The sequence below is a fragment of the Thermobia domestica genome, chromosome 17 (assembly GCF_964235325.1).
Source record: "Thermobia domestica chromosome 17, izTheDome1.hap1.1, whole genome shotgun sequence".
NCBI lineage: Eukaryota > Metazoa > Arthropoda > Insecta > Zygentoma > Lepismatidae > Thermobia > Thermobia domestica.
The window spans coordinates 178,008,115-178,024,776 of NC_137470.1; the positions used below are offsets into that span (position 1 = coordinate 178,008,115).

A 16,662-nucleotide genomic window follows, 5' to 3' on the forward strand; every position below is an offset into this window, starting at 1 on the left:
TTGAGATTGAGGATGCCCTCGAGAGAGCCAACCTCGCGAGGATGGACATCTCTGTCCATACTAGTATAAGCGAGCACTCTACCAGTAAATCACCGTGTTCCAATAAGTACTTAGAGAGTTTTTGCTTTCTGGAAAACGAAAGAGAAAATGAAACTTTTAAAGTCTTAACAAACACGTCGTTGCTTCAAAGCAGACAGGTGATCACTCTAAGCAACATACTTTTTCCGGCTTTGTTACGACCAACAAGTTTTTGTTTTAGAAGTAAACTTTCTTCGCGCCCACAAGCTATTTTTCTTTAACTGATTATCCCCAACAACTTAGATAGATACTAAGCGTCGTGATCCACGCAAAACTCTTTCTGGTAGTTTTCTTGAACGCTTCATTTGGGATGACTTGGTCACGTCGTGACACTTTGTCCCAAATTGAGTTGTAGCTAAACTTTCAAGTAGCAATTTCGTGGGGTTACAGATAGTGCGAGTAAAAATACTTTCATATAGATTTCTTCGTATCTTTATACTCGAAAAATGTCTACTTAATCCAAATTTACTGTATGTGGATTGTTATGCGACCCCACTGGCCATCCATATCGATGAGAATGAAGAGCTGTTGAATGGTACCTCAGTGGTAGAGTGATTACCTCTAGTGCGTGGTGTCCCTGGTTTGATCCCCGGCTTAGTAAGCTTGTAGTACACAACATCATGTTCATGGGTTTTCTCGCGCTTTTCCCGTTTTTTCCTACTTTCTCATTCCACCAATTCTTCCATCACCATTCACAAAGAACATAATTGTGCGGCGTTAAGAGTCTTCATCCCGGCGAAATTAAAATACCGCTAATTTTACAGTAATTATGTGATATCTTCAAATAGATAAAAGATAGTTGAAATATGGAACAAGAGCGCCCTAGACAATATTATTTTGCGTGAGGTACCGTTATCACAAGTCACCTAGTGACTTTCCGTTTTCAGCTGTTTAGAAACGCGAAAATAAATGCCGATTTTCGAAATGGCTCGAAATCGAAAGCAGATAAGTGAGTCGTGATAACGGTTTCTCACGTAAAATAATATTGTCTAGGGCGCTTTTGTTCCACATTTCGATTATATTTTATCTATTTGAAGATATCACATAATTACTGTAAAATTAGCGGTATTTTAATTTCGCCAGGATGAAGACTCTTAAACTGAAATATTTCATTTTTCTCATCGCCAAAGAACTTAAAGTACCTTGTACATAAAATAAAGATTTCCCAGATTACTACGTATCAACTGACATACTTTATTGTGTAAAACAAATAATCTAGTTTTTATTATAATGGCATACTTGCTCTGGAAATAGCCAAGAATAAATTCTGCTAAAAGATATTAAAGGAGATCACGTGATATGTACCAAATTTCACAGAAGTAAATCCCCACGCTGAGCGGGTTTGCATATCCAGGCTCCTAACTATGAAAATATTTACGATCACTCCAACCCCAATCATTTCACAGATTCAACCTGTTGTATAAAAGTTATTAGGACATAAAATTGAATGTAATTTATACGAAAAACCCTTTTATGCATTGCAAGATCTGTAACGTCCAAATATTCACCACAAACTTATAGTTGTATCGACATAAACAAAACAAAAAAGTGTGGAGCAGGAAACCACTTTACAACACAAAAGTCAAAAGAGGTCACTGAAGACATACGAACTGGTCGAGCGGTTTGGGTGACTAGTCTGTCAATCAGAAGTTTATGTGTTCAAACCCTGTAGAAAATATTAGTTTTGTTTTTTTCTTAAAAGTGTGTTCCTATTTTCATCAGAGGACTGAGAACATTTCTTTGAATAAATCTTTGGAAATTACTTTTCTCTCAAATTCGATTAGAAGCGAACATTATATGAATTGCTAATCTAAAATCCACAGCTGAGAACAAAATATTAAGTATGTTCAATATGTCATTATTATCATTTGATTTGTAATTAAAAAGTAATTATAAGCATTGACGATTTCAGAAGATTCTCCCCGGTAATGGTCAAGATATGAATGAGAAAAAACTGATAAAACATTATTAGTCTACTTTGAGCATGATCGAAAATAACTTATGGCCACGAAGGGGAAATTTATGTCGACAGGGTCTCAAATTCTCCGACGGGTCATGACCTGAAATTATCATTGTTTGAAAGGTTTCCTTAACAAATAGAATATTATATTTATTTCTCCTTCTACGTTTTGAAATGGAAAAATCATAATTTTAAATAGAATTATAATACGATAAGCATAAAGATTTATACAACCAATGAAGTAAATATCCTTGTGTAAGTTATCGATTTCTATTCGGATTAAAACTCGAATATTCGTTTGCATCACACTTTAAAGTAAATCCTCTCTATATATAGTTCCTACTGGAAAGCATGTTTAACTCCAATTACTTAATCAATATTTTTAATAATATATTTTTATTGTAATACTCTTACTATTCAATGTTGTATGCACTTAATTTCCCAAAGCAAAACCTCACAAATGTATAATTGACTAGTAAATATTATCAAATAAATTATCATTTAGTTTACGTAAACATTGCATCGCCTGATTTGAAACTTCGTATTTTAAATAATAATAATAATAATAATAATAATAATAATAATAATAATAATAATAATAATAATAATAATAATAATAATAATAATAATAACAATAATATTAATAATAGTAATAATAATAATAATAATAATAATAATAATAATAATAATAATAATAATAATAATAATAATAATAATAATAATAATAGTAGTAATAAAATCATAGCCATATCTTTATCAGAATTTCAGGCTTAGTCAATAAATGAATTCAACATAGTCTCTATTCGAAGCTCTATTTAATCGAATCAGATAGAAATACGAAGAGGAACTTCGAGAACAGATAAAAGAAAAATGTTACTTTGGTGGGTTTGGATGTAACTTTTAAGAGTTAGTTTTTTTTTTTTTTTTTGCAAATTGCAGACAAATGCCTTGGACACTTTTTTCATTTCTTTAAGTTAACTGATTCACCGAACGTATCTGACATATGAGTAACTTGTCTCTATATTCTACTCGGTTATACACGTTTTACAATCTTTTCCATTAACCTTGAACGACAAGAACACGAACACAAAAACATCCACATAGGTATGACAGTTAAAACTCCTAACCTCCCCCACGGGGAATCGAACCCGGGACCACATACACCTGAGGCACACGTGCTAGCCACTAGACCAGCGGGAAGAGCATATAAAATGTATTTTGTAGTGTCTGAAGTTTATAGCTATTTCACCCTGTTGTAGTATGTTTATTGATTTTTTAATGTTTACCGTATTCGTTACTTTGAGGAATGATATATATTATTGATATAGGTTTTATTACATATTCGGCCATAAATATTATATAAATTATCAGAATTATTCATGATCTTCCATGGAAATTCAATGGTGCATGCGCAGTAGACAGACAGTGTAATTGGAAGATGAGTTCAACAGAGATTATAGGGCTATATTCCGCCGATTATATTTTATTTAATAACTATTTAGAAGAGATAACGAAAACGAGTCTACATAATGAAGATGGAATTTCCGTAGAAGATAGAATGGTGAGGTGTATACGGTTTGGGGTTGATATGGTTGTTGTTGTAGAATCAAAAAAGAAAATTAATAAGATGTAGAAAACTTGAGAAAGGCTTGTGAAGAATATGGGATGAAATTAAATGTTAGAAAGACAAAATCCATGGTGATTGAAACGAAGCGATCGGTGTGAAATATAGAAGTAGGAGCGGGAAAAAACAACAAGTGATTAGTTTTCGATATCTGAGTACTATTACTAGTGATGATTTGACATGCGAACGTGAAATAAAAGCAAGGATAGAAATGGCGAAAAGAGCCTTTAGGATGGAGGAAATAGTATTTTGAGGGGTATGGTGGCAGGGAAGAGAGGGAGAGGACGAATTAGACTATATAGAAACAGAATTAGGCTATTGGCGATATCAAAACAGAAAAATCGTATGTGAAGATGGAGAGGTTAACAGAAGATCGTGGAGCATGGCAGCTTCTCAGCTGCGGTAAGTGACCCGCTGGTAATGGCGGAATACTTCTGATATAATGATACTGATGATGCACAGTAGGAACAGAAATATCCACTTTACTGTCATTGCTAATACGAATCACAATGCAAATTTCTACAGGTTGTCAAAATACCTCGCTCTAAAAGCTGTAGAAAACTATCTGTTACTATGCGAGGGAAAATCATAGGTCGAGCAACAATTAGACAAATTGCCATTCAGATAGCTAGGGGTATGAGCTGTGACGAGAAAACAGTGAAGAAATTGATTTAGCGGTATGAAGAAGGTAGTGAATATTTCACATCTTGGCCAAGAAGTAGGAGACCAATAATAATAATAATAATAATAATAATAATAATAATAATAATAATAATAATAATAATAATAATAATAATAATAATAATAATAATAATAATAATAATAATCATCATCATCATCATCATCATCCCAGGAATTTATATTTATTTCCAGCAAAACTTTTGCATACCATCCTAGTGCAATATGATGTTTTTGTAAAACGGCAATTATAAAATTGTCAAGCTGAATTTGAAAGTCATAATAAGTAGTGCTTTATTTACTTATTGCACAATTCTTTTATGCCAGTAGCTTTCGCCACCTTACTCGCTCTTCATGCTTACTCAGGAGGAAGCTGCAGGTCCCTAGGTTGGGAACTACTGCTTTCCACCAAGGAATTCAGACAGCCTGTTAGAAATTTGCGTTCTGACCAACATCAGAAAATTGTGTTCTTCTGTTTCTACTGCGCATGCACCAGTGAATTTCCATGGAAGATCATGAATAATTCTGATAATTTATATAATATTTATGGCCGAATATGTAATAAAACCTATATCAATAATATATATCATTCCTCAAAGTAACGAATACGGTAAACATTAAAAAATCAATAGACATACTACAACAGGGTGAAATAGCTATAAACTTCAGACACTACAAAATACATTTTATTTGTTCTTCCCGCTGGTCTAGTGGCTAGCACGTGTGCCTCAGGTGTATGTGGTTCCGGGTTCGATTCCCCGTGGGGGAAGTTAGGAATTTTAACTGTCATACCTACGTGGATGTTTTTGTGTTCGTGTTCTTGTCGTTCAAGGTTAATGGAAAAGATTGTAAAACGTGTATAACCGAGTAGAAAATAGAGACAAGTTACTCATATCTCATATGTCAGATACGTTCGGTGAATCAGTTAACTTAAAGAAAAGAAAATAGTGTCCAAGGCATTTGTCTGTAAAAAAAAAAAAAAAAAAAAAAAAAAAAAAAAAAAAAAAAAAAAAAAAAAAACTCTTAAAAGTTACTTTCAAACCCACCAAAGTAACATTTTTTTTACCTGTTCTCGAAGTTCCTCTTCGTATTTCTATCTGATTCGATTAAATAGAGCTTCGAATAGAGACTATGTTGAATTCATTTATTGACTAAGCCTGAAATTCTGATAAAGATATGGCTATGATTTTACTACTACTACTACTACTACTACTATTATTATTATTATTATTATTATTATTATTATTATTATTATTATTATTATTATTTAAAATACGAAGTTTCAAATCAGGCGATGCAATGTTTACGTAAACTAAATGATAATTTATTTGATAATATTTACTAGTCAATTATACATTTGTGAGGTTTTGCTTTGGGAAATTAAGTGCATACAACATTGAATAGTAAGAGTATTACAATAAAAATATATTATTAAAAATATTGATTAAGTAATTGGAGTTAAACATGCTTTCCAGTAGGAACTATATATAGAGAGGATTTACTTTAAAGTGTGATGCAAACGAATATTCGAGTTTTAATCCGAATAGAAATCGATAACTTACACAAGGATATTTACTTCATTGGTTGTATAAATCTTTATGCTTATCGTATTATAATTCTATTTAAAATTATGATTTTTCCATTTCAAAACGTAGAAGGAGAAATAAATATAATATTCTATTTGTTAAGGAAACCTTTCAAACAATGATAATTTCAGGTCATGACCCGTCGGAGAATTTGAGACCCTGTCGACATAAATTTCCCCTTCGTGGCCATAAGTTATTTTCGATCATGCTCAAAGTAGACTAATAATGTTTTATCAGTTTTTTCTCATTCATATCTTGACCATTACCGGGGAGAATCTTCTGAAATCGTCAATGCTTATAATTACTTTTTAATTACAAATCAAATGATAATAATGACATATTGAACATACTTAATATTTTGTTCTCAGCTGTGGATTTTAGATTAGCAATTCATATAATGTTCGCTTCTAATCGAATTTGAGAGAAAAGTAATTTCCAAAGATTTATTCAAAGAAATGTTCTCAGTCCTCTGATGAAAATAGGAACACACTTTTAAGAAAAAAACAAAACTAATATTTTCTACAGGGTTTGAACACATAAACTTCTGATTGACAGACTAGTCACCCAAACCGCTCGACCAGTTCGTATGTCTTCAGTGACCTCTTTTGACTTTTGTGTTGTAAAGTGGTTTCCTGCTCCACACTTTTTTGTTTTGTTTATGTCGATACAACTATAAGTTTGTGGTGAATATTTGGACGTTACAGGTCTTGCAATGCATAAAAGGGTTTTTCGTATAAATTACATTCAATTTTATGTCCTAATAACTTATATACAACAGGTTGAATCTGTGAAATGATTGGGGTTGGAGTGATCGTAAATATTTTCATAGTTAGGAGCCTGGATATGCAAACCCGCTTAGCGTGGGGATTTACTTCTGTGAAATTTGGTACATTTATTTCTATTTCTAGAAGTTTCAATTTCGCCTGGCAGATGTCAGCTTCTGAAGGCTGCCATCTAGAGACGTGATATGTAACTTATACCATCCTAGAATTATACACCTTTTTTCAATACAGAAAATGGGGCTGCAGTGTCACCTTTAAAGTCTCTGTTATCCATAAATATATTTATAGAATGAGTCCATAAACAAATTCGGCCGAGATAACTGATCTACGTATGTACTCCAGAAACAATTAAAAAATTCGATTTCTTTCAAGAGTTATATTGTAGAATAACGGACATACGTACCAACATTAAAATCCTAAAGTGTCATGTGTATGATCTTAATAAAGATAATTATAGTATGAGTTACCTAGGTAAATACTTCGATATATATAATCCAATGTGCCTTCCGTTATATCTCTGATAATTAATTTAATATATGTGTACGCTAACAGATGGCGTTGGAGCGGCTCAGGCCCGTAAGGGCTGTCATGACAGTGGTTAGTTGGTTAGAAACAAAGTATGGTTCACAACTAGTTATTTCGCGTCCCCTTGATCTGTTCTCCGTTCAATTCCAAAAATAACCTTAATCTCTGTTGTAAGCTTGCAGGATATATATGGATATTAAAATTTAAATTCATATGTCGTCAGTAAGAGTAGAATTAATATCAAATAAGAAATATTTCATATAGTACGCTTTTTATTTCAGAGAATTTAAGAAATGGAAGAAAATTCGAGTTTACTTACGAAGCTTTTTTCATACAGATCAAAACCAAGTATTCAGGTAAAAGGTGAATCGCATTTCAAATTCTTCAGCAATTGAAGTATAAGTAAACATTCATTGTAAGTAATTATCCCGTCTACAGACATTTAGTAAAACATTCATAATCATAGAATAAGTATTAATTTGTAAGTAATAGCATAGTGTCAACAACAAAGACGAGTCATTCTACGAGGAAATATTAACATCTGTCTAAATAAAATTTGTGTCAGATGTGCTTTCGTTTTGTAATAATCAGTTCGAAAAGCAATATAACATTTTGATATAACAACATTATATATAAAAAAAGAAGCTTTAAATGTGTAAAAATACTTACACTCAACAATACCCTCTAAACAGTGCGGCCTTGAGTGGTTATCGCACGGAAACATTAATGAAATGAACTTGTGTTTATATAATATCTTGGATATTAAAAACAAACAAACAAAAAGAAACTTAAACTACTACCAGTTTAAATACGTCATTATTTATCTTTAGTTTGGGTAGGCAATAGCAAATAAAATTAATATTATACTAATTAATAATCTATCTATCTATATAAATAAAAATGAAATTGGCTATGTTTGTTACTTAACTTTTAAACCACCCGGCTGATCTCGATCAAATTTTCAACATAGATGGGGTTCGGAATTCGGAGTGATTTTATCATTTAAATTTGACGGGAGAAAATGATCGAAAATGACCGATATCAGAGAGCACTTTAGTAATAGTAAAAAGTGACTGATTAACGAAACATATTACTAGTTTTTCTTATTTTAACCCAGGGAAGCAGGTATTTTATATAATGTACGCTAGTATTTTATATAATGACAACTCTTGCTATCAATAGTTAAAATTAAATGAGATATTTCGTGCATTCCAATTTGCTTCAGCTTGTTTTTTCAACAATACTTTTATTTTTTTTTATTTTTTTTTTTACTCGCTCGCAAATATCCATACCCACAACAAAGTAAGATTTATTTATTGTAAACTGAACAGAATTTTCAGGTACTAATCTGAAACCAATTTAAAAGTGAATATCACCAAAGGCAGGTATTGTCCCTTCCAACTACAAAAATGATAGATAACTCGTATACATTCTTTAGTCAATAAACTGAAACCGATTGCTAGTATTGAAGTAAGTCAGAAAGGTGAAATAAATAAATAAATAAAATTTTATCGCTACATTCTATGGGAAGAAGACTTACCTAAGTACACTCATGTCCAAAATTGTTGTTGCATATCTATAAATATGTTGTTCTAGGAATGTAATTTGATAACGAATTCGCCCGGTGTTTCTTATAACGTTAGTATGTGTATAATCGGAAAAGACATGTATGTGGTAAATTTCATGTCAAAAGAGCAGTAAAAAAGAACGAAAATAAAACTTTCTTGTCTATTTAGCAAGATTTTGTTCTACTCATTCTAATTTTCGTATTTATAATTCATTCCCTATGAAATTTACCACAAATATACATTTCCCGATTATACACATAGTATCAGTATTAAAAGTACCCTGGAAAATTATTATCAAATTATATTCTTACAAGAAGACAGTTATAGATATGTGACAATCATTTTGGACATGAGTGTACATATTCGTATTTATATAAAAATAAGCACCTTAGTTTAGTTTCTTTTTTAGCTATAAGCGGTAAAGCTGTAAGCTTTACCGACAGGTTATATCCTCTCCAGGACAAAGAAAAGCGAGTTAAAGCGGATTGACCTGTTGTGATTTTTTTTTAAAAAAAGTAAGTTTTCGAAATCTAGTTTTCTTCCTCAGTCTACCAAGATTTCCATATTTCAAATCAAACACAGTTAGTGTTGTAAAATTTCCAGGAATTTTAAAGTTGTTGGTAAAAAAACGCTTTTTCCGGTTTATTTGCCGGAAATTGGAAAAATTGGGAAAAGAAGAAAAATCTTTGTATTAAGTTAATTTTATTAGCAATGGAATCTTTTTTTTTTCGAACGCGTAAAAAAATGTAAGTTGAAAAATTTCAATATTGCAAATATATTTAAAATAAAAAAAACACTCGAAAATAAAACTGTAGCAATTACTCCTAAAAATTAATAGTCTGCACTTATTTCCTTTATGGGCTTTTTAGTCGTTTATTCTTGGATGTACATTAATTACAGAATTTTTACAGTTACATATCATTACGAAGCGTTTCTGTTACAACAAATAGGGCTCTTGAATGAAACTGAGTTCTTAATGTGTTCTTTGTTCTGGTGAAATTTTGTTAATTTTAACCAAATTACTTCTTAAAAGAAAGAGCAGTAGGCAAATTTCACTAATACTCATGCACTAAAAGATATAATTACTATTATTTAATATTCTAATATAGACTTTAATAAAAACTTTATGTACAAATCCGTTATTTTAATACTTCCCTGCCATCAAGCGGGAACTTCATAAGATTAATTAAGGTAATTTAAACGCGTCTATGTTAATTAATGCAACTAGGATTATGTTTTAGTTTCTTTTGTACCTATAACTCCATCCTATCACGGTGTTAGCTTTAAACTGTTTGAATAAGTGCACATACATTTGTTGCCATAAACTTTCCCTATTCTAATACAAGAAACACAAGTACTCAATGACCTTAACTGTAAACTAGTAAATAGAAAATAGTTCTAATTTTAAAAGAGTTATATAGTAAAATATTCAAAAATTTCAATTTTTCACAAATTTTCCGTTTTTTTCCAAGCTCGGGAAGAACTATAATTTTTAACCCAAAATTTTCGTTTTTTCAGGTCTCCACAACACTAGACACAGTTTTAAAAAATCTTAATTCTTTCAAGTGTATCAGTGAGTTGAGTGTCGATCTAACAATTAAGCCTTCCAGGACCGTAATTTGATGTGGGAAAGGGAACAACTGCCCCCCAGGGAAGCTCCCCGCCGTTCGAGGGGGGGCACTTTAAAACAAAATTGTCTTACTCCATATACGATAAAAAACATGAAATTATAAATGAAGCATCAAACAGGTTCACTACATTACATAAACAAAACATCACACAAAAGGTTAATAAAACAAAAATGAGTCGTGGGCCCATTTCAAGTAAAAAAAAATGTCTACTTTTAGGGCCCCTGGAAATAATATTTATTTCTATGGCTTTGAGATATGTCAATATTGTCCCCTTAATTAATTTGTCATATATGGAACGGGCCTAACGGCCGCACAGAACTTATCGTACGGGAGGGCTCACATGATTAGGGGGGCCCATAAAGAGTAAGAGAAGCTGGAAAGAATTTTTTCTAGGGGGTCCAAATATTAATGCTTGTTCCTCCAGAAAAAAATCTAAGTTACGCCACTGAAGGCTTCTCGTGATTAAACGGTTTCCATGATTAATAACTAAGAGAACTAGGTTTGTTTTCCGAAAAGAAAACAAATGGTTAAGATGTCATGTAAAATTGTAGATTTGCGTATCATATAGATTTGCTGACTTTGAGTTTAACGTGAGATTCGAACCACGTGAGCTCCCACCAGGAATCGAACCTGAGCTTCTCACGCTAAAGGCACGTACGGTAATCATATAACCACGAGACGGAGCTCACGTGTCAGAAAACATTCTACTGGAAAAAGCGTATTTGAAGCTCCAAAGAAACAAACAAATAGTGGTCACAAATAAATGACTTACCAACCCGCGCATCGCCTGCACAATGTGTACTGTGTCCACTTCTAATCCCTCCAAGCACCTGTGTTGACTTCTTTCGCCAGTAGTACAATAACCTTGAACTTAACCCGTTTTCGCTTTTATATGCCTAAGACTTGTTCACTAGGTCACTTAACCGTCCCCTTTGAGATGTCTTCAGCAGAGAGGGAGGGATCAATGGACCACTTTCACTTAGAGAATTCTTCTCCTACCTTTGGCCGGCGGGGAAGGCGGAATCAATCTACCTCGTCAGAAGCAAATTGGGAAAAGTGAAGAAGTGGGTGTGTTTTACGTGTGTACTGATACCTTCCTACCGACTTTTTTTTTTCTTGTTTTACAATTCCAGTAAATTAAGCATGCGACTACTGCATGCTGTTCGAGTAATGGTAAATATTTACCGTAAAATTACCGGTTGCAAGACATGTTCGCGTGTCAGTTTATAGTGGAAAATAATATCGCGTCGATTCTAACATCTAATGCATATCAGAACTATTTAATTTTGCGCATCTTCATGTAAAATAAAAATAAAATTAGGTTAAGTATTTTTAATGATGTCAGATCTTCTATGCCGGGGAGTCCCGCAAACAAGCCAGAAGGCAAGTAGAAATTAAATTATGTTTCGTATTGAATGGAATGTTTATATCAAATAATACTTTCGATAAAGTGGCTACTTTTTCGAATATCTACGATCAATATTAACAGACCAAAACCATATTCACGAAGAAATTAAATGTCGACTAAAAGCAGGGAATTCGTGTTATTATTCAGTTCAAAATCTCTTATCATCGTGAATTCTGTCGAAGAATTTCAAGCTTAAAATATATAAAACGATAATCATGTCTGTTGTTTTGCATGGTTGTGAAACATGGTCGCTTACTCTGAGTGAAGAACGTAGACTGAAAGCATTTGAGATCAAAATCCTGAAACTAATATTTGGACCCAAAAGCAACGGAAATGGGGAATGGCGGAAACTTCATAACGAGGAACTGCATAATTTATACGGTTTACCAAACATTGTTAGGGTCATCAAATCTCGGAGGCTCAGGTCGACGGAAGATAGAAATGCTTTCAAAGTTTTAACTGGAAGATCAATCGGAAAACGACCATTAGGAAGACCTAGGTGCAGATGGGAGGACAATATTAAGATGGATCTCGCAGAAATATAAATACAAAGTAGAAACTGGACGCAATTGGCCAAGGGTAGAAGTCAATGGAGATCTTTTGTGAACACGACATTGAACCTCCTGGTTCCACAGGCCATGGAGTTAGTTATTGAATAGAAAGTGCACTGCAGTGTGGTCAAATTGAATTGTATATTATTTTCCAACTGGATAAATTTGTTCAAGCCATGATTGAAGGAAATACCCAAGTCATTTCCAAATCGTATACAGTAGGCACTTCTTGAATCTTACTCGTTCGTTAAGACTCATTGACCGAATTTGCTTAGGCAACGTGCCAAAAGCAAAGGTGCCCACTTTCGACCTCACTCAACCTCACTCTCACGACATCATTCCGACCTCAACCTCACTCGACGTCACCCTCACAACATCCTTTCGACAGCACACTCACTCGACCTCACATTTACATCCTTTCGACATTCAGCTTACTGAGACTCACACTCAAAAGTTATCTATTTAAAAACAATAGAAATATCTCATGTTACATAATTGAAGTTGCAGTATTATTATTATTATTATTATTATTATTATTATTATTATTATTATTATTATTATTATTATTATTATTATTATTATTATTATTATTATTAAGTATTCTGCCTTTTCGCAGATACAGGGAATAATGAGGTTTTTCCCTTAAATTTTAGGATTGGGCCCGAAAATGTTTTTTCCATGTTTCTCGATTTTCAGCTTCCTCTTTTAACTCCCAATATTTCCTTCTTTTTTTTCAAATCATCGATCACTTGTGTTCTTCTTCTTCCTATTCCTCGCTTTCCTTCCATCTTTCCTTCTATTTGGTATGAAGAAGACAATTTCTTCACAAGATGTGTCCAATCCAATTGGCATTCCTACGAAGGATGCTGGCTAGAAGTATCCTCTTCTCTCCTATCCGTTTTAAAACATCTTCGTTTGTTACTCTGTCTCAGTCCATTTTATCTTATCCATCTTCCTCCAACATCACATTTTAAAACTCTCTAAATATTTCTTCTCTAACTTCCGTATTGGGCAAGTCTCTTAACCATACAGAACGATACTCCATACATAGCACTTTGTCATACACATATGGAGCACGTGTCAGGCTGATAATGTAATTGTAACAAACAATTGTCTTCTCACTAAATGTATAATTCTTTTCCTTCCTTGTTCTTTGCGTATATTTGTATTAATGCATTGCACTGAAAAGTAACTACAAGCTTTGTTAAAGTATTTTATAAACGCGTAAGATTCACAGGAAAGGAAAGCCACACGTTTTGTTATGAGGAACCATCAAAGTTTGATTTAGCGAACCTGGAAAACATGTCGTTTAAAATACAAAATTGACGGCTGAATCCAAATTTGGGTTTGTTAAATCATTTTCCATCGTTTATGTTCAACAACCACTGTATTATTTTATAGAATGAGAAGACGAATGAACATGAAATTAGATTTAAAATATTTAAGACATGGTATCTTGATAACGAAATATCACACATAGAATCAAACAAATGAATATTCGAGGTCGAATACTGGATGTTATTATTAATCTAATGTAAATAAAATAAAGAGTTTGTTTGTGTATCTGTCTGTCTGTGTGTGTTTTTGTATGGCCTGGGGAGCAGACGAGTGAGCCGAGATTTACCAAATTTTGGTCACGGGCACATTTGTTCAGGCCCCAGATCAAGACGAAGCGTTTTTTAAAATCGAACCAGGGTGCTCGGGGGGGGGGGGGGGGCGGTGTTTACCGGGACATGTAAAAGTAGTAGAAAATGACTGATATTAGTGTCAAATTCATAGATTTCGTGGTCGCTGAGATGAACGGTGATACTCCCACAGGTGTTAACTTGAAATACAGCTCCCATTGGCTGGAGGCAGAGGCGGTTTTTTCTTCAATATTCGAACCAGGGGGTCTCAGGGGGCGTTTACCGGGATATGTAAAGTAGTAAAAAATGACCGATATTTTTCTTTCGTTGTTCAGTTTGTTTACATAGATATTTTATCTGACCCATGCGAAAAATGGGTATTTTCGTCGGTCATTTTTTTTACAATAGTACGAGGGTATTTTCAAAAGTTTCAGCCCCAACATTGAAATATCTCGCCACTCGTAATAATCCGCTAATGGCATACGATGTCATCTATGGATGTATTAAAGTATGAGTTTCAACTGTCTAGCTGCATCATTTAGTCGGAGGCAGTCATTTGGAAAAGTAAAAAAAGAAATGAAATTTTTCAATCTAACGTCCCACTTATATACCTGTTAGGCTAAGGGAGACAATGATTAAAGTGGGAGGAAACGGGAGTATCCCGAGAGAACTCACGGACACGATGTGGTCACCACAAACTTACTTGGCCGGGGATCAAACCAAAGATACCACTCTCCGGAGGTAAGCGCTCTACCACTAAGCCATCGTGCCCTCAGGCAGTCATTAGAATCAAAAGCTGTGCTCTGAGCTCGCATTACTGCATGACAGTGCTCCAGCTCACATGCCTGTTGTTTACAGTTCTCCAGTGCTAAATCTGGTATTTAAGATAAGTGTTGAATCTCTTCGAAGCCACAGTCTTTCACCACAGCCTTTGCAGCAACAGACGTGTGAACTGGAACACTGTCTTACAGTAAGTGAGGTCAGCACACATTGATTGATTCAAAGGACTGCGTCTAATGAATTGACGCAGCTAGACAGTTGAAGCTGATACATTATTCCGTACATAGATGGCATTATATATCATGAAGGGCCTATTACTAGTGGCACAATATATTAGTGATAACCCACAGTGACTGAATCAAACGACTGCCTTCAACGAACTAACGTATCTAGACAGTTGAAAGTGATACATTATTTCTTCCATAGATGTCATCGTATGCCATTAGCAGCTTGTTACCAGTGGCGCGACATTTCAGTGTCAGGGAAGAACTTTTGCAAATACCCTCGTATAAGCCCTAACTAGCCCTAATATATTTCTAGACCTAAAAATCGGGACACCCTATGAAAATTTACAGTGTATTCATACTTATGCGCTTGCTCCATTTGTGAAATGGCAGAATTAATTAAACGATAGGTCAACACTCACCAAAAGTGAGTAAACAGGGAGTATATTATTTTTATTAATTGAGTATCGATGAATAATGAAAGCATGATTTTTTGGGAAATATTTTAGGAATTATATTAACTTATGTTTTCAGAGGGAAACTGATATACCAGAAGGAATTAAGAAAATTGTGATGAGGAATAGGGTGGACAGGGACAGGGGCACATATGTTGTAAATTTGGGACTGTCTCGACTAAACCGGGACATTTTGGAGCCTAACCTTTACCCAGTGCACTAGTCCTAAACTTTTCACAGTCTATGCGCTATTTTGTGAACATCTATGATTGGCCTCAAACGCATATATATGACAACAAAGAAGGCATTTTCTTTTAAATTAACAATATAAAACACATATATTAATAATTCATTTAAAATATAAAGATTGCGATCCTGTTTTATTGCCTGAAACCAATTTATGCTATTTTCTTGATAATGTAATATCCTACACGTGCTCTGTATTTAGAAATACAACTACGTGCTTTTATCTGGTAAACAACACCACGTGCTCTTCTACTACATGAAGCAGACGAAAGGAATTCGCGTCACCAATTGGTCAGGTGATAGAAGAGAAACACCAGCGCATTGCTGCTCAAAATAACGTATAAAACTCCATGCATCGCATAAATCGATATCAGTTTTTGTACGTCAACTTGCCTAGAGCTCTGAGGCCTCCTACCCACTCAGCTTGCTTAGAGATTTGTGGGAACTCAATCTCTCTCTTAGCCCTGCGTGAAGCTCTAAGAGATTCGTAACTGCAACCATCTAGCTTGCATGGAATTCTGTGCTTTTTTCCGCCTAGCTTGCTTGGAGCTTTGCGAGACTCTAACATCTCTTTGCTTGCGTGGAGCACTGAAAATCCTCCAAATTGGCCCACTTCTACATAGATTGCCTGGAGCTTTGTGGATATCCTTCCCTTTTTGTCGGGGCTTGGGACGCCTATTTACCCTAACTACTCAGTGAATTTGTTCGTCTTAGGACCACACTTACAATAATTGTGTTATATTTTTATAACAGAAAATTTATTCAAAAGAAATAATTTTGGGAGAAAACTGAATCTTATGTGTAATTGCTCTACCTTCTACCATAAAAAAAAGTAATTTTTCAATATTTTTTCGATAAATCACTCCAGTAATAATATAAATGGTCATAGGCATGCAGAAGGAATTAACCCACTGCAAGAAGAAACAGAGAAAATCGCGCCC

At 33.9% G+C, this 16,662-nt stretch overlaps 1 protein-coding gene across 1 annotated transcript in view; it reads right to left on the reverse strand.

The window, feature by feature from the left end:
• LOC145674515 (uncharacterized) overlaps positions 1 to 11,338 on the reverse strand; it is a 46,282-nt gene extending 34,944 nt beyond the window's left edge. The window contains exon 1 of the mRNA XM_081744671.1: positions 11,205 to 11,338. Coding sequence (XP_081600797.1) covers positions 11,205 to 11,216 — 12 coding nt within the window. The 5' untranslated portion in view covers positions 11,217 to 11,338. The remainder of the gene's footprint in view (positions 1 to 11,204) is intronic.
• Between the last annotated feature and the right edge of the window lie 5,324 nt (positions 11,339 to 16,662).